Source organism: Crocodylus siamensis, chromosome 5, assembly GCF_052110815.1.
Source record: "Crocodylus siamensis isolate JL-2025a chromosome 5, ASM5211081v1, whole genome shotgun sequence".
NCBI classification, from domain to species: domain Eukaryota; kingdom Metazoa; phylum Chordata; order Crocodylia; family Crocodylidae; genus Crocodylus; species Crocodylus siamensis.
In genome coordinates, this window is record NC_143399.1 from 188,589,848 (window position 1) to 188,609,170 (window position 19,323).

General features: G+C 45.3%; 1 protein-coding gene across 7 annotated transcripts in view; it reads left to right on the forward strand.

Moving 5' to 3' along the window:
• The window catches only part of DIP2C (DIP2 acetate--CoA ligase C (putative)), a 470,493-nt gene that overhangs the window by 391,245 nt on the left and 59,925 nt on the right, over positions 1–19,323 (forward strand). For all 7 annotated transcript variants that reach the window (XM_090047544.1, XM_090047545.1, XM_090047547.1 and 4 more), the window contains 3 exons: positions 3,580–3,691; positions 3,806–3,915; positions 6,845–6,975. In XM_090047544.1, the coding sequence (XP_089903670.1) occupies positions 3,580–3,691; positions 3,806–3,915; positions 6,845–6,975 (353 nt within the window). The remainder of the gene's footprint in view (positions 1–3,579; positions 3,692–3,805; positions 3,916–6,844; positions 6,976–19,323) is intronic.

The window sequence follows — 19,323 nt, forward strand, 5'->3', positions numbered from 1 at the left end:
TGCGGCTAATAAAGCGACCAAAATGCTGGCTTGCATCCATAGATGCTTCTCGAGCAAATCCCGGGACGTCATTCTCCCCTTGTACTCGCCCTTGGTGAGGCCGCAGCTGGAGTACTGCGTCCAGTTTTGGGCTCCACAATTCAAAAAGGATGTGGAGAAGCTTGAGAGAGTCCAGAGGAGAGCCACGCGCATGATCAGAGGTCAGGAAAACAGATCTTACGATGATAGGCTGAGAGACATGGGACTCTTTAGCCCGGAAAAGCATAGGCTCAGGGGTGATCTGATGGCCACCTATAAGTTTATCAGGGGTGACCACCAGGATCTGGGGGAACGTTTGTTCACCAGAGCACCCCAAGGGATGACTAGGTCGAACGGTCATAAACTCCTGCAAGACCGTTTTAGGCTGGACATAAGGAAGAATTTCTTTACTGTCCGAGCCCCCAAGGTCTGGAACAGTCTGCCATCAGAGGTGGTTCAAGCACCTACATTGAACACCTTCAAGAGTAAATTGGATGCTTATCTTGCTGGGATCCTATAACCCCAGCTGACTTCCTGCCCTTTGGGCAGGGGGCTGGACTCAATGATCTCCCGAGGTCCCTTCCAGCCCTAATGTCTATGAAATCTATGAAAACCTAAAATCCTCTCAGCTTTAATTCATAGAAGGACTTTCTCTCATTTTAGAGGGGCATGGATTTATGAATATTAAATATAGAGCTTATTCTTTTGATTGTCAATACATTGCTGTAATGTTGGAGAATCCTGCCTTTACATGCATACCTTTTTCTATCAATCTGAAAACAGAACTGTGCTTTGGAGATGTTAGCAGTCAATGGAATTCAACTCTATTGTGGTCTCAGTCTCGCTATATGTTGCTAAATGGTTTAAGAGGTTATTGGTAGGGGCCTGTACAACACGAGAAGGTGGCCGCCCGATTTCAGAGGGAGATCACAGGGCTGACTGCCGTTTTCATGGGCTAATCATGGAGGTGTCCCCACAGACCTCTGATTGCCTGAGGGGCCCTGGCTGCCCCGCCCCTTGCTACTGATTGACTGCAAGGGCTGTCTGTCATACAGCCCTGTCCCTCACCACTGGTTGGTTGCAAGGGCTACCGGTCATGCTGCCCCACCCCTTGCCACTGATTGGTAAAGAGGGATGGGGCTGCATGACAGGCAGCCTTCTCAGCCAGGTCAGTGGCAAGGGGCAGAGGCAGCAGTCATCTTGGGCTTCCACGTGTGCCGGCAGCTGGCTGCATCGCCAGGTTGGAGTGCTCCCCCTAGGGAACCAGCGTCTTATTTTCAGTAAGGTTTCTATTTTTACAGGTTTTGCATGCAGGGTTGGATTTCGCAATTTCCATAAAATCTGCAAAATTGCGATTTCGGTAGATCTCTAATCATAGACTTGACTGTTGTCTAATTATGTAAAATACAATGAAGGTAACAGAAATTAATATTGTCCCTTCCAAAGAGGACATTGTATTTTGTCCTTCAATCAAGGAGTTTGCAAGAGGTTCATCTCTCCTCCCCAGTTTAATGATAACTGGGATAGCCCTGAGGTCCAGAGTTTCTCCAAGCTATCCTGACTTCCATGATAATGTTGTTCCTTACAGCCATTTGCGCTTGAAACTCTCTTCTTCCAGTGGTTTCATTGTGGCCCAGACCATGTAAGGTAGGATTGAGTATTACCTTGTCCTAGGATGACACACACAGTTGAGAGCAAAGGACGTTCTAAGAACCGTGCCCTCATCCTTTTCTACTCCAAATAGCATAACTTAAAGAGGTATCCTTGGGCACCACTTTTGTGGGTCGGTGCAAAAATAGCCACTGCCACAGCAGTGGCTGACCATTATACCACCAATGGCACTGTCATACCTGTCACTACTTCATACTTCATGATTGCTCCAAGTGTAGGGCTGCCCTGCTATGCTTCTGCCTATACCTGATCTACACAGAACACCACAGTGGGTATTTATTGAATCAGAGCCAGCGAGAGTTGCTGCAACAGAGCCTTTGTTCCTATTGCTGCCTGCTGTTATGCCTGCTGTTTCTCCCTAGAGTGTTGCTCTGAGGAGAGGGGCAATCTGTGTTTCGCAGTATCATTACTGATAACTTCCTGTGATCAAGTGGTAAACTTGCTGTATATGAGATTGAAAGTACGGTACTCAACAAGTGGTTTCTTCAGATAGGGACAATAGTAGGAGTTCAGCAGTTTCACACTCTGTGGAACCCAAATGAAATAGCTTTTGAATTGAGCTCAGTGCTAGAGGAACTCGTAGATTAAGTTTTCACAACGCACTTTCCTCTCTGCTGGAGGCATGAGTAAGAATATCTCTATTGCTGACAGTACTGACAGTAGCCAGTGGAATGGTGGTTTCCTAACCAGCAGTTTTCAAGGTAATGGTTTGCAGTGCTGTTGAACCTAAGTCCTTGGTCAGGTTCCATGTGGAGTACATTTATAAGGGCCCTGCTACATGTTCATATTAAAGCTAGATAGAATCTACTACAGAGTTGTTACATATTTTCAAGCACTATCTTTATAGCTGGTTAGCTTTCTTTATAGCGGGAAAGGCATTTTTATTTTGTCATAATTACTTTGCACAGGTGGCTGGTCTAAATTTATTATTGCATGATTAACCAGTCAATTACGTGATAATTACTTTGCACTTATGGCTGGTCTTACTTTGCACTTGTGGCCAGTCTAAATTTATTGTGCAATTAATTAGCTAGTTGCAGAATATATGTAACATGTAACAGGGGCCTTAGAAATACTTGTCCTCACAAAATTGCAAAAACCAGAAATGAGAAGGAAAGTCTTTCCTTTTACATTTTCCATTCTGTGCCCATTGATTATAAATGTTTAGTACTATAGTTGCCTGACTTTTGTTTGCATATAATGTATGACATATTTTTTCATTTGGTACCCGGTTAACATATTTGTTAAACGATCCATTCTCAAACAAGAGAATCTCCCCAATGTAAAATCCAGTAGACTTTTGAATGTAGTCAAAAATGAAAGAGTAAACTTACTGTAAGTGCCACTTGAGAAACGACCATTGTAAAGCTGTCATTTGAAATATCAAAATTCTCTACAGTGAAGCCTTATTAAGTCCCTAGTGTTCCTGCAGAGAATCCTGTTTGTTTGATTTAGTGTAGAAATCAAGGTTACAAGGCTAGCCAAATCGTATTGACTTACTGTGGTGAGATCACTAGAGCATAGTAAGGATTTTATTAATATTATTTTTATAAACTTGTGGTACCTTCACTTAGGTTATACTAGTCATAACCTTCTCTGTGGGATCTGTGAATAAAAACATGTAAGGAAAGCTAAATTTTCCATATTAATGTGCTATTAGTTTCAGTGTAACAATTTACCGCAAGTTGTAAGATTTACTTGGCTTGCTTGACTTGTAATATAACCTATGAATTTTCAGAGAACTCCCCATCTGGACATACCTTTGTCTCCTAGTCAAGGAATATAAGGCCAATAAACTTATATATCCTGTTGTAAATTAAATTGTTGGCTTACATGCTTTTGCATGTGAAGTAATCAGTCTCATTTCTTTTTTGCTTGTTGAATTCTCAGGTGAGTCGTTCAGCCTGTTTAATGACTACACAATTAATATGTAAATTGTTACGGTCACGAGAGGCAGCAGCAGCAGTGGATATCAGAACGTGGCCTCCTGTACTAGATACAGGTGAGTACAAAAGCTAGGCAGGTGCCATGTCTTTTTTCTGTTGAACTTTTCATGTTCCAAGATCACTGCAGTTGACTGCCTGCCACACACACTTTCATTTTTTATTTTTTCTAGATGACTTGCCAAAGAAGCGGCCTGCTCAAATCTACAAACCTTCTAACCCTGATACACTGGCTTATCTCGACTTCAGTGTATCCACAACTGGAATGCTGGCAGGAGTAAAGGTAGGGATTTCATATTGAAGTCAGATATTGTTGGCGTATATCAAACAGGCATGAAGTCTGACTTGATTGGGCACATGGCATGTTGCTTTGGATTTTGCAGAATGTTCCTTCAGTTACTAAAAGTTAAATCACTTTCTCTTCTCAGTAATCAGGCACTTGCAGTTGTTTCATTCCCAAACTTGGGAGCTGCTGTTCCATCAGTAATAAGTACCTTGCTTTTGGTAGGTGCATGTAATCAAAGATTACATAGACTGTAAGGCCAGAAGGTACTGTTAGAGCACCTGGTCTGACCTTCTGGATACCATAGGATCATTCATCCAGCTATACCTGATTATTCAGCCAGATAATTTGTTGGCTACAGCATATCTTCCACAAAGATCTCCAGTCTTGATCTGAGATATGAAAAGTGGAGAATTGACCCATCTCCCTTGGTAATTGGTTTCAGTATTAATCACCCATGGTTAAACATGTTTGTCTTATTTCCAATTTGAACCTGTCTGGCTTTAGCTTCCAGCCCTTGATTCTTGTTAAGCCTACCTTTCCTGATTTAAAGGAACCTTAATACTGTCAGTGTTTTCTCCTGCTCAAGGTACTTATGGCCTATGATAAAATTCTCTCTTAATGCTCTTCTTTGGTAATTTAAACCTAGCAGCTTCTAAATCTCCTACTACTCCAGTACTCATATAATTTTTGTGGCTGTTTCCTGAATGCTCTCAAACCTTTCAACATACTTTGTCTAGTATCAACAACATCCTTTTTCTGGTATCAGAAATGGCCTTATGCAGAGATGAAATCATCATTCTATTCCTACTTGCTGCTACTCTATTTATAGGATCTTGCCAATGCATCATGTTATATTGCTTGCCCATTGTGACCCTCAATATATTGCATTCAGTGCACTTTAGAAAAGATTATTTCCATTATTCCCATCATTGAGATGGGAAAGTTGATAACATGGTAGCAGGGTAAAGTGATTTGCCCTCTTCCACAACTTTAGGTGACTTATCTGCAAGTGATTGTGCCTCTAACTTGCAGAAAGTGACAGTCAGCTTTCCTTGGTCACTGCCTGTGCAGCTACAAAGATTGGTCAGTGTGACAGAAGAGTAAAGAGCATTTTTCTCTACCAGTGGCAATTTGCTTTTGTTGTATCCTGTTTATTTAACTTCAGCTAAAGTACAGTGCTAACTGGAGAGGTCATAAAGCTCCAAATGGGGTACAGAGTTACTAGTGCATTGGCTCAAAACACATCAAGTTATCAGCTAGATTAGGGGTGTCAAATATACAGCCCATGAGCCAGATCCAGCCCACAGAGCCACATCTGCCCTGTGGGTCTCTAGACTGCATGTCTCATGTGGCACAAAGGATCAATGCCTCTGGCACTCATGCTGAACTGGCTCTGCACACTAGTTGTGGGACTGGTCTGGACCATGTTGTACAGAGCCAGTACACTGGGCCAGTTTGGCAGGGTGCCACATGCAGTGCAAGCCCCAGGCTGGTCCACTCTACCACATGCACAGCTGGTCCAGCCTGAACATTGCATGCAGCACGTGCCAGCCCTGGGGCTCACTCTATATGGCACATGAGCTAGATGTGGTGTGGCACACAGCACAAGGGGATCTGAGGCATGGGCTTCATGTAGTGCCCCACCAGACCAGACCTGCATGCTGGCTCCAGCATACACAGGTGGCCTGGGACCCAATCCAGACAAGCCCCAAAGCCAGCATGCAGAGCCAGTCCAGTGGGAGGCTGCATTCAGTTTGCACCCTGAACCGGCCCTGTGTTACAATGCAGGACTGGGTCCAGCCTGCATACTATATACAGAGAGCGCCCTGGGGGTAGCTTGTGGTGCATGCAGCACCCAGCCTGGATCCGGCATCATGGGTGCTACGTGTGGCACAGAGTCTCTCCAGATCCAGCCCACAGATTGGCCCAGCAACCTTATTTGATACCCCTGTGGTAGATTATTAGTAATTATTGCATATTTATTTTACTGGAACCCACAGAGTTAGTGAGGTTTGGACAAAAAACTCATAGGATGACACCACTTCTTGTTCCAAAGAGTTTGATCTAATCATTTAAAATGCATACAGCCCTAGCTGGGCCCTCTGGGATAGTATTGATGAAACTTGGCAGTAACTTTTCTGTACATTGAGTGTTTTATTGTCTGTCAGCCCCAAGAACTAACACTCTTAAAAGAAACATCTGAACAGTTTTCCTTTCTTATCAGTACTAAATTTTATTTTCAGCTACATCAGTTTCTCAGAGTTTTTTAATAAAAAAATAAAATAAAAGAACTCGCTCTCAATTGGGAATGGCTAAAATATGAAACTGTTTATGGCTCTCTCTTTATTGAGCTTATTTTGATGTTATAAATGGTTGATCGAGCCAACTGTGCTGCTTGATATTCAAAACACCCACTGGAGCCAGAAATGTATTGTGCCAATGGAAGTTTTCTAGGATCAGGCTCTTTGATGCAATTGTATCTCAGTTTTATTTTGGATATGCTTTATTGTATTAGTTTAACATGACACATTATTAACAATAGATAGATAAATCCAACCTGATACTTTAGACTACTGCTTATACAGATTTTACTATCCTGAGAGTTTTATCATCCTTATTAAAGCTTAGCTCATTCTCCTTGTCTTCGCATTTTGCTTTAAGTAAGTCTTTAAGCCATTCAGGATAATATGCCATAAATCTATTAAACTTATGACTTTTTTTATGTATTCCTTTTCCTTTCATGGTTATTTGGGTCATCTCTTGAAAGAAAATTAATTGTCAACGTGTATAAATTACAGTGTGTATTTATGCTGTACACGAAGTCGATATTCATTTGTTTTCTTCATCCTGTTTCTGATTTAAGGACCGGCAATGACTTGAAGATGGCAGAGTTTATCATTTTAATTACTGCCCAATTTTCTTCCAGATGTCTCATGCAGCCACTAGTGCCTTTTGTCGTTCTATTAAGCTGCAGTGTGAGCTTTATCCTTCCAGAGAAGTTGCTATCTGTTTGGACCCTTACTGTGGACTTGGGTTTGTCCTCTGGTGCCTCTGCAGGTGAGGTTTCCCTTTAAATTTTAAAATATTTTTTCCACTAAAGTGTGAAACGGAAGAACAAAATGACTTGAGTAATGAGAAGGTGGTGAGTATAGTTGGAAAATATCATAGGAAATTGGAATTGCCAAAAACAAAAAAAGTTTCGAGTCAGGCATGGCCCTGTATATTTGTTGTCGATCAGTGTGGAGAGTCAGCATATCTGTTCCCTAACCTTCTGCCATTTGAGGTGCATATTTATAAGATCTTGCTATCCTTATTTGATGAGCAACAGTACTCTAACAGAATTACACTAACACAACACTGTCATCTTGTCTTTAATCTGGAAACACACACTGATCTTGGAACATTTTAGGCCATTCTGTTTTGGGGGGATGTTTAGGGCAGTGAATTAGATGGGGAAACAAGTGCATTTGATTATAAAGAAACACTCAGAGAAGCAGGCAGAATAGCAGCACAAGGTAGTTATAAAATGGGAAATTTCATTCAGCTCTAATTAAAAGAAGTTTACAGATTTTAGTGTGTGGATCTCTGTACCCTAGACAAGGTGTTCTGTGGCAGTGAAAATACTTATCTTACTTCAAAAACTGTTCATCTGTCTGGGTAGACACAGAGAAAAAGTTGAGATTTTCATAGAAGAAAACAGAATGTGGCACAAGGAAGAGATATGAAAATGTAACTGGAATCACTTTTATAATTAGCAATGTTAGAACTGCAAATATTCCAGCATTTTGATATGCTTCACTGAAAGTTCCTTGGAATGGCAATATTACTGGTTTCAAACAAAGCTGAAATTAAGATAACTTTGGGATATTTCAAAAACACGTATCTGAATGAATGTTTTACTAAATTATTCAACATCTTGTTGGAAACAGTATTTTGTCCAGATGAATAGTTCCCAATCTTGGGATTGCGTACTCCCAGCGAGGGGAGCCATGGGGCGGGGGGTATGTGCCTCCCATATATGTGCACAGGGCAGGGGCAGATGCCTGCCTGCTGCATCTCGGGCCTGCACATACTGCATGTGTGGGTCTCCATGGCAGAGAGAGGCTGGATGGATTGATGCTGCTGCCGGAAGCCTAGGCCAGCCTCACTGCCATGGTGAGGCACCCCCTGCCACCAGGCATCAGTGGGGGCCACAACTCTGCACCAGCACTGCCACTGCTGCCAGGCGGGCAGGGGGTACCTCACCATGGCAGCATGGCTGGGTCCCAGCAGTGACACTGAGCCGAACCTCCCTCCCACACGGAGTCCAGCCCACAGTGCTGCCGGGGGCCTCAGTGGGGGTGGGGGGCAGAGGGTAGCAGGGCAGGGAGCCCTGAGTCCACAACGGGCAGTCTGCATCCTCTCCCCGACCTTGGGCCCTGCTCCAGCCGTGTAGGGGCCCTGGTCCTATAATCCTGAGAGACTGGGGACCCTTCTGGCAAGGCTTGGGGGGGAGAGGGGGGGAACAAGGGGCTTCAGGTCATGAGTGGGAGGCACCAGCAGGGTTGGGGAGGGAGGGGGCTGTGGGTGGGGAATGAGGGGCACCTGGGGGGGAGGGGGCTTGAGGGGCTGTGAGTGACCATGCTGAGGAAGTGGGGTCATAAATATGGTTATGCTGAGGAAAAGTTTGGGAAGCACTGATCTAGATGCTTGGAGCAATAAATAATCAGCATGTCTTTCTCCAATTAATTGTGATTTATGAAATTCATAAAGCATCTGCTTGTTATACCTCATGTACATTATCTTGGTATCAAAACTTCACAGTTCCAGAGATTGTTCTCTTAAGAAGTGTTTGGCGAAGGCAGTTTTTAAAATGTGGTAAAATCTGGTATAAGGGCAGTTAGTGTTTTGTAGTTTGGACATGACAGTGGTAAGAATTCATGCCGTAGCAGTAACCTTTTTGATCACCTTAATGAAAAAATCAATTTACTGTCAGGTTTTTCAAACCACAGTGTTTTAGTTAAAGCAAACACTGTTTATTTGCAAACAACAGTGGAAACATATTGACCTTACCTTTTAAAGAGCCTGCTTTCAGAAAATGCAAATCTTGGGCTAAAAGTAAGAAGGCAGGGCAAGACCAGTAATTTGATTTATTTGCACTGATTTCAGACAGATCATAGCATTTGATGAGAGAGGCTGTTGCCTCCCAAAGCTTATACATTTCTGAATGAGTTAGTCTGTAAGGTGCTACCTCACCTTGCCTTCTCACCTGACTTCATATTAACATGGCTAACTACCTCTCTCTGAAAGTAAGATTGATTTCCAGCCATAAGTCACATATCAGTTCTATATGTCCTGAGCAAAGACCAGAACAGAATAGGGGGCTGTCAGATATAACTCTAAATTCCCCTTTTTTTCAGCTGTCAGTTAGTCCCAGCTTTTAAAATATGCCCTGGCAAAATCCTGTTGGGCTTTTCTTTGTTTCTGAACAGCTGATTTATTTGTTGATTTGAACCATAATTCCTTTGAACTCTTATTTCAAGGACTCCATAAGGACTACAGTGGATGGAAAATCCATATTTCCATTTTACAGGAAATTCTCTGTTACAGCATCTTATATTTATATGAAAGTGCAAAAAAGTCAAAATAATGGACTCTTTTTGCAAAAAAAAGGATTCAGGAAAATTTGGTTTCAGAAATGGTGAAAGATACCTTATGGTATCTGTGGCTGTAGGGAAGAGGACTAGAAGCAGTGGCCTCATGCTCCAGTAGGGGAAATGTAGGCTGGATATTAGAAAGAACTTTCTGACTCGGAAGGTGGTCAAGGGTTGGAACAGGCTACCTAGAAAAATTGTGGCATCTCTGGCCTTGGAAACTTCAAGAGCAGGTTAGACAGACACTTGGTTGGCATGGTTTAGTTGGGAATGATCCTGTCTTGTGCATGGGGCTAAACTAGATGACCTTGTGAGGTCTTACTTTCCTGTGATTCCTATGATATGATTTGACAGGTTTCTGTAGGAAGCTCTCCATGTCAAAGTGCACATTTTTTTTTTTTGGTGAGTCACCTAACCACCAACCTGTGGCTATGTGGTCTGTTCCAGTGCATCTTGGGATTTGTAGTCCAGTTGCACTACATCCCAGTTCCCTCTGGGCCAGATTCACTAACTGAACCACACTCCCAAGATGCACCATGCTGGGTAAGTCAGCACTGGGGAGTGCAGTGCACTATGGAGATGCAGTTTGGCTATGGAGCACATAGACCTGATATGTTCTGCAATGTGGTTAACTCTTTTGAGTAGTCCTCGAAACAGTCTTGTAATGACTGAGAAGATGTAGGTCACAATTTTCAGCCAGGAGAAAATTGTGTTTGAGGCCCCTGGCACAAGTTAAATTTATGACACAATTAATGGGTTAATCTGAACATAAATAGCAATGTGCCACACATTCAGGCAATTTATGTTGCTGTAAGTTGGAAGAGCAGCCACGAAGAGGTTCTACATAAAATGTTTTTAAATCTAAAATCAAGGCAAAAAAGTCAAAATAATGGATAATTGCTATTTTTTTTTAACTGTTTTTCAGCAGGGAGCCCTACAATCCTTGTGCCTGGTAATTTAAAACTGCCCTGCACATTTAAACTGTTGCTTCAAAGTGCCTGTTTTTTCCCTCAGTCATAGGTCTTGCTGGTTGTCAGCCAAATAGCCCTAGACCAATTTGAATCCCAGAGTTGGGGCAGCAATCGGCACTTTGAAGCTTTGGTTCTCAGCGATTGGTGGCTGACTGTCATTGACAGCCCTAGATCATAAACACTAATTTCCGAGATAATCCATGAGGATCAGGCTGAGTGCAGGCCTGCCATGCAGTTGGGTTCTCAGGATTTTTTTGTCCCATCCCAAACATTGTGCATGGTGCCATTCACCTCTGGCATGGCAGGATGTGCAGTGTTTAGGAAGCAGAACAAAATTCCTCAGATCCCCTTTTTTCAATATCTGCCAGGGTCTTGAATGACTGATTTCTCCACTGGCAGCCTCCAGGGGAAGAGGAGCCAGAAGACTAGAGAGGGTAAGGGGAGAGAAGAAGCCATTTATGCCTGGTGGGAAGAGAATGAAGGGTGTGGGAAGATCAGGTGTGCACACTCCTGCTCCCTCCAGTTTTTTAGGCAGTGGTCACTGCTTTCTAGGCATTCCAGCACCAGACCTGGGAGGTAAAGAATCCCCGAATATCCTCTCTCATTCCTTACCCCAGGCTTGGGAAGTGAAGGGAGAAGGATTTTTCTGTAAATGTTGGCCATCAGAAAAGGTTGAAGAGACCCCTTTGCTTCAGGAGGAGAGGAGGTTCTCTTGGGGGCTGGGGCAGGCATGAGGACAGGAATGATATCTGTGGCTTTTATTGAGGGTGGAGTTGATGGTGTGGGGTACTGAACTAGTGCCTAGTTAACTGTTGAGCTGGGGTATCAACAGATGTGGGACTGAACAGGGATCACAATATTAGAATCTGTAGTTCAGACACAAGCTGAAAACATCTGTACAGTAGGACAACATCTATACAGATACCTAATATGATCTATGGTGGATCTTCCAAAAGGAACCTAAGTGACTGTTCCTAAACTCACAGAGTACATTGCTACGTCTGTAATGGTTATATGGATGTGGCAGGTGGGGAAGTCAGAATTTTTTTTTAAAAAAAACCTAACAAAAGATCAAACAATATGAACTTTTAAAAGGAATCATGGTTTTTAAAGCCCTCATTCAAGGTTTTTCATTGACCTCATAGATTTGATAGACATTAAGGCTGGAAGGGATCTCGTAAGATCATCAGGTCCAGCCTCCTGCCCAAGAGGCAGGAAGTCAGCTAGGGTCAAAAGATCCCAGCAAGATAGGCAACCAAATGTTTCTTGAAAGTGTCCGGACTAGGTGCTTGCACCACCTTTGAGGGGAGTCTATTCCAGGCCTTGGTGGCTTGGACAGTGAAGAAAGTTTTTTTTATATCCAGCCTAAAATGGTCTTGCAAGAGTTTGTGACCATTAGTCCTTGTCTTCCCTTGGGGTGCTCTCGTGAACAAGCATTCCCCCAGATCCTGATGCACACCTCTTATGTACTTTTAGGCTGCCACCAAGTCACCCCTGAGTCTGTGCATCTCCAGGCTAAAGAGTAACTCCCCTTGGAGTAACTAAGAACAATGGCCACAATTCGATGGAGAGCAGGGTCGCCAGACTCTGGAATGGGCTTCCAAGGGAGGTGGTGCTCTCCCCTATTCTTGGGGTCTTCAAGAGGAGACTGGACAAGCACCTTGCTGGGGTCATCTGACCCCAGTGCTCTTTCCTGCTCAGGGCAGGGGGTCGGACTTGATGACCTACTGAGGTCCCTCCAGACCCTAGCACCCATGAATCTATAAATATTTTATAAAGGTACAATATGGGCTGCTATGGATCCCTTGCTTTACCTGTGGCAGGTTAAGAGGTTAGGTCGGGGTTGCATCAGAGTTGAGGATAGTTTTATGCAGAGTTTAGATTATGGTTGTGTGGGATGGCTTGGATAGGGATGATACTGCCTCAGGCTGGGGGTTGGACTAAATGACCTCTGGAGGTCCCTTTCAACCCTACTCCTCTATGATTCTATGACAGACAAGGCATTCACAGTGAAACAATCAAAAACTAATTGTTTACTCCATTATAGGTTCTTAGAAGTTTCACTGGCCTGCTCTGCAGTGACATCAAAGTGAGTTAGGAAAGCGTGCTGGATCATGAAGCCAGCCCATTAATAACTTTGGACTACATTGCATGGTTTTCCAATGGTTTTCTAAATGTATTTTCATAGTTTCATAGTTCCTAGGGTCGGAAGGGACCTGAGTAGATCATCTAGTCCGAACCCCTACCATGGCAGGAAATAATACTGGGGACAAACGACCCCAGCAAGATGTTCATCCAACCTCTTCTTAAAAACCCCCAGGGTAGGAGCCAGCACCACTTCTCTTGGAAGTTGGTTCCAGACCCTAGCCGCCCTGACCGTGAAGTAGTGCTTCCTGATATCTAGCCTAAACCTACCCTCTACCAGCTTGTGACCGTTATTCCTTGTCACTCCTGGCAGTGCATGGGGGAATAGTGATTCCCCCCATGCCTGCTGATCCGCCCTGTCTAATTTATAACAGGCCACTAGATCCCCCCTCAGCCTTCTCTTTTGGAGGCTGAACAGGTTCAGGTCCCATAGCCTCTCCTCATAGGGCCTGCCCTGCTGTCCCCTGATCATGCTAGTGGCCCTCCTCTGGACCCTCTCAATGCTGTCCACATCCCTCTTGAAGTGTGGTGCCCAGAACTGGATGCAGTACTCCAACTGCGGCCTAACCAGTGCCGCATAGAGGGGGAGGATCACCTCCTTGGACCTGCTCAAGATGCATCTGTGGATGCATGACAAGGTGCGGTTGGCCTTCCTGACTGCCTCCCCACACTACCGGCCCATGTTCATCTTGGAGTCAATTATGACTCCAAGATCCTTTTCCGCCTCCGTGCTGACAAGAGGGGAGTTCCCCAACCTGCAGGTATGGTGCCAGTTGTTCCTCCCCAGGTGTATCCCCTTGCACTTGTCTGTGTTGAATCCCATCCTATTCACATCCGCCCACCCTTGTAGCCTGTCTAAGTCTGATTGAAGCCTGATGCTTCCCTCTAGTGTGCCAACATGCCCCCACATCTTAGTGTCATCAGCAAATTTGAACAGGGTGCTTTTTTCCCCCTCATTCAAATCACTGATGAAGATGTTGAACAGTGCGGGCCCGAGGACCGAGCCCTGTGGAACCCCACTGCCCACGTCCTTCCAGGTTGAGAAGGACCCATCCACTACCACCCTCTGGGTGGGGCCATCCAGCCAGTTGGTGATCCAATTGACTGTGTGGGCATCGACACCACAGCCCCCCAGTTTCTTAATGAGAACGGGGTGAGAGACAGTGTCGAATGCCTTCCGGAAGTCCAGGAAGATTATGTCCACTGCTACCCCTGCATCTAATGATCTGGTAATCTGATCATAGAAAGCCACCAGGTTGGTCTGACAGGAAGACTATGTCCACTGCTACCCCTGCATCTAATGATCTGGTAATCTGATCATAGAAAGCCACTAGGTTGGTCTGACAGGACCTGCCACTGATGAACCCGTGTTGGTAGCCCCTAAGCATGCAGTCCCCTGCTGGCTCTTCATGGATGTGTGCCAGCATAATTTTCTCAAACAGCTTGCCTAGGATCAAGGTAAGACTAACTGGCCTATAGTTTCCTGGGTCCTCCTTCCTCCCCTTTTTGAAGATGGGAACCGCGTTGGCCCTCTTCCAGTCCTCTGGGATCACACCGGAGCACCACGAGTGCTCATAAAGCCGTGCCGGGGTCCTGCTCGGCCAATTTCTTTAGGACTCTAGGGTGGAGATCATCCAGGCCGGCTGACTTGAACATGTCCAGCCCCTCCAGAAGCCCCCTAACTAGTTTCACGCTAACCTTTGGCCCAGGTGTGCCTCCTCTGGGGCCCGAGGGGGGCCCAGCAGGGAGGTGGCTGGTCTGGTCCCTACTTAGGAAGACAGAGGCAAAGAAATCGTTAAACATGTTGGCTTTGTTGTCTGGTGTGACGACCAAATTTCCCAACATGTCCTGCAAGGGCCCCATGTTACCCAGGACCTTCTTTTTGCCCCCTATGTATTTAAAAAAGGACTTCTTATTGTCCTTAGTCTGAGAAGCTAGTCCTAATTCCATCTTTGCCTTGGCCTTCCTAACTGCCCCCCGACAACTCCGAGCGACTGCAGAATAGTTATCCCTGGTGATGACCCCTTCTTTCCATTGGGTATATGCCTCCTTTTTAGCAAGGAGACATTCCTGGATGCTTTTAGTGAGCTGTGGAGGCTTGTGTGCTCTCCTGCTCCCTTTGATCCTCATTGGGATTACCTTCCTTTGGGCTTGGAGGATCGCCTCCTTAAGGAGCAACCACACTCCTTGGACATCTGGCTCCCCTCCCCTCTGGGACCTCAGCGCACCCCCAACTATCCTCCTTAGCTAATTGAAGTTTGCCCTCCTAAAGTCTAGGGCTGCTGCCTTACTGCATGCCTTTGCCACCTTGCGCTGGATGGTGAATTCCAGCAGGCGATGATCGCTGTCGCCCAGGTGGTCGAGCACCCACAGCCCCCTCACCAGGTCATCACCCGTGGCCAGCACTAGGTCCAACAAGGCATCCCCCCTGGTGGGGCTGTGCACCTCCTGGGTTAGATGGAGGTCCTGCACTCTGTCTAAGAACCTACATGAGCGGTCAGACCTGGCTGACAAACCTAACCTATTTATGACAAACCTAACCTATTTAACAATTTCTTTGCCTCCATTTTCCTGAGCAGGGACTGGGTCACCCCCCCACACACACACCAGGACCCCCACAGGCCCCAGGGGAGGCACACCCAGGCCGAGGGTCAGTGAGGATCTAGTCAGGGAACTTCTGGAGGGGCTGGATGTATTTAAATCAGCTGGACCTGATAATCTCCACCCCAGAGTGCTGAGGGAATTAGCAGAGGCCATTGCAGGACCCCTGGCACAGCTTTACAAGCACTCGTGATGCTCTGGTGTGGTGCCAGAGGACTGGAAAAGGGCCAGTGTGGTTCCCATTTTCAAAAAAGTGAGGAAGGAGGACCCAGGAAACTATAGGCCAGTTAGTCTTACCTCAATCCTGGGTAAGCTTTTTGAGAGAATTATCATGGCGCATTTCCATGAAGGGCCAGCAGGGGAGATTATACTTAGGGACAACTAACGTGGGTTCATTAGTGGCAGGTCCTGTCAGACCAACCTGGTGGCCTTCTGCGACCAGGTCACCAAATCCTTAGATTCGGGGGTAGCAGTGGACATAATCTTCCTGGACTTTCGGAAGGCCTTTGACCCTGTCTCTCACCCCATTCTCATTAAAAAAAACTAGGGGACTGTAGTGTTGCACCTACACAGTCAATGGGTCGCCAACTGGCTGGAGGGCTGCACCCTGAGAGTGGTGGTGGTCGGGTCATTTTTGACCTGGAGGGATGTGGGCAGTGGGGTCCCCCAGGGCTTGGTCCTCAGGCCTGCACTGTTCAACTGTTCAACATCTTCATCAGTGACTTGGACGAGGGCATAAAAAGCACCCAGATCAAATTCGCAGACAACACTAAGATGTGGGGGGAAGCGGGCACCCTAGAAGGGAGGAATAGGCTGCAGTTGGACCTAGACAGGTTACAGGGGTGGGCGGATGAGAACAGGATGGGTTTCAATACTGACAAGTGCAAGGTGCTGCACCTGGGGAGGAAGAACCAGCACCATACCTACAGGCTGGGGAACTCCCTTCTTGTCAGTGCAGAGGCAGAAAAGCCTGTTTAAATTTGCTGATGATACCAAGATTTGGGGTGAGGTGGGCACGCTAGTAGGGAAGGACAGATTACAGCAGGACCTGGACAGGTTACAGGGGTGTGCTAATGAAAACAGGATGGGTTTCAATACTTCCAAGTGCAGAGTGCAGCACTTGGGCTGTAGGAACTAGCAGCACACTTATAAGCTGGGAAACTCCCTTCTCGAGAGCATGGTTGCAGAAAGAGATCTTGGAGTCTTCATTGACTCTAAGATGAACGTGGGCTGACAATGCGAGGTCACAGTCAGTAGGGCTAACCATACCTTGTCGTACATCCACAGATGCAAAAGCAGGTCCAAGGAGGTGATCCTCCCCCTCTATGCAACACTGGTCAGGCCGCAGCTGGAGTACTGTGTTCAGTTCTGGGCGCCCCACTTCAGGAGGGATGTGGACAACATGGAGAGGGTCCAGAGGAGGGCCACTCGCATGAGCAGAGGGCAGCAGGGCAGGCCCTACGAGGAGAGGCTACAGGACCTAAACCTGTTCAGCCTCCACAAAAGAAGGCTGAGGGGGGATCTAGTGGCTGTTTACAAACTGGTCAGGGGAGATCAGCAGGCACTGGGGGAGTCCCTGTTCCCCCGAGCACTGCCAGGAGTGACTAGAAATAACAGTCACAAGCTGGCAGAGGGTAGATTCAGACTAGACATCAGGAGGCGCTATTTCACTGTTAGGGCAGCTAGGATCTGGAACCAACTTGCAAGAGAAGTGGTGCTGGTTCCTACCCTGGGGGTCTTTAAGAGGAGGCTGGATGAACACCTTGCTGGGGTCGTTTGACCCCAGTACTTTTTCCTGCCATGGCAGGGGTTTGGACTTGATGATCTGCTCAGGTCCCTTCCGACCCTACCAACTATGAAACTATGTCCCAAAGGGTATAAAATTATAACAAAAAAGAAACCTTGCAAAGCCGAGCAATACATTTAACATGAGGCACCAGGTTCCCAGTATGCTGGCTGCATCCTCCAACAGGGTTTCAGTAGGATCTTTTTCACAGAATAATACATCCTGAGCATGATAGCAGAGTCATCAAACCAATGTGGATTCACAGATCCAGACTTTTTTTATTCTATGTCTTTGCTGACTGCTAAATGGGGAGAAGGAGGTTTCTGTAAAGCTTAACATCAGTCATCTCATCTTTTATTCTGAAAGGTTGATCATAGCACTGTAATTTGTTTTGCATTGCACTTTTGAATCTCTTAACTTAGTTTCACAAAAGCAGAAAATGTTCTCCAATTATGTAATCAAAACTAAATCCAATTATATACAAACTACTTACTAAAATTAAAATATCTCTGCTTTAATGTAGATGGCTTTTCATTAGTATAGAGCCTATTAAACTTATCTGGTAATAAAGTTTTTATCTGTATAACAATCACTGTAACAGATGATGATGTGAATGTGAAAGTCTTGCTATATACTTCTTAGTCAAACCAGTCAAGCCATTTTGTAACTTTGCACCGGCTATTGGAATGCAGGAGGATGTTGAACTAGCAAAATGAAATAACTGAATACTTAAAATCAAGATTTTTATAGTATATATATTAGTTACAGACATGCAACACCAGAATAAATAGGCTCTCCAATCCACCAAGGCACTTGATTGGAGTACTACCTTACTTCTTGAATACAAAATGAGGTCCCTCCCCTCCCGCGCCAGTCATCATGGAAAAAAATGCTTCTCATCTTATATTTGCATACAAGGACTTCTCACTAAATACATTGTCTGTCATTAAACTTCTGCTAAAAACAGCGTGGGCTCAGTAACAGAAACAAATTATGAAGCCAGCACTGAGCATGACAATAAAATGCATAGCCCCTATTTAGCAGGCATACTCATGGGAACCTCCCACAAAGACAGGTTACTGTAGCTTAGTCCCTGTCAGCACCAGTTATTTTTCAAGTCACGGTGAGCCACTGCATTCCATACATTTTACTTCCTCTTCACTCCCACACTGGGGTTGCACCTTTCCCATTTCCACTTATTCCTGTTTTTCACCAGCCTTAAATGTCTGGCAGACATCACCAAATGGCGCCCAAACAGTTCACCCAGAATCCCTTTTCACCTACTCCTCCATCCTGTCTCATACCATCTGTGCTGTATGTAAGTAGTTACAAAAGTGTTGCTTAAAAGTGTGTTCATGGCATATCTGTGCTAAAATATGAAGCAGTTTCAAAAAAGGTAAATTGTATCAATTAAGGATGAACTAAGTCTATGGGTACCCAAAGTAATTTACTACAGGCATATTTATTTGCAAATCAGTGTTTTCAAATTTGCCCTTCACTTCCATGTGCTTAGGGAGAGGAGTCTGACAGTATGGGTTGGGGGGAAGGGGCTACAGGGAGAAAAAGCTGAGGGGAGTAGAGGGGAGTGGCAATGTGTAAGGGGGGCACATGTACCCTCTGGCCAGCCACGCTCTCCCTTCAGGCGACAGGCAGGAGCACCAGAGTGGGGCTGCCAGCAAAAGCAACCATGCAGTTTCTGGAAGAGGCCTTGGGACTTTCAGAAGTGGTGCGACCACTTTTTGGTGATTGAGATTGGCCCCCCAGGGGACACCCCTTCCATGGTCAGTGCAATCGGCTGCCAGGGGACCACCTCCACTCCCTGACTCAAGAGGCACCAGTCACCTGTGGTAGAGGGCAAGGGGGCCACCTGACACCCACAGATTTCTTTTTCCTGCTGACATGGTGGGACGGGGACAAATTCAAGACAAGCTTCCAATAATTAGATTCTATACCTGGAAAACTGTAACAAAATTTTAATTTTTCCATATATAGAATCTAATTATTCAGGGGGTCATCTTATATTGGGGGTTTTCTTATCTTCAAGTAAAAACAGTATTATAGAAAAGCTGTTTTGTAAAACAGCAGTGCTTTCTTTCACCATGCTTCTTGTCAGTCCTGATATAGCAAAGTGAAATACCTGATGAGGCCATTAGGTCATGTCGACAGCAAGAGTTGAGGTGTTACTAAGTGTTCTGTTAAGCAAGTAGCTGGAACTACAAGTAAACAGGTACCAGAAACAATACATTTGAATTGCAACTTGCAAAAGTTT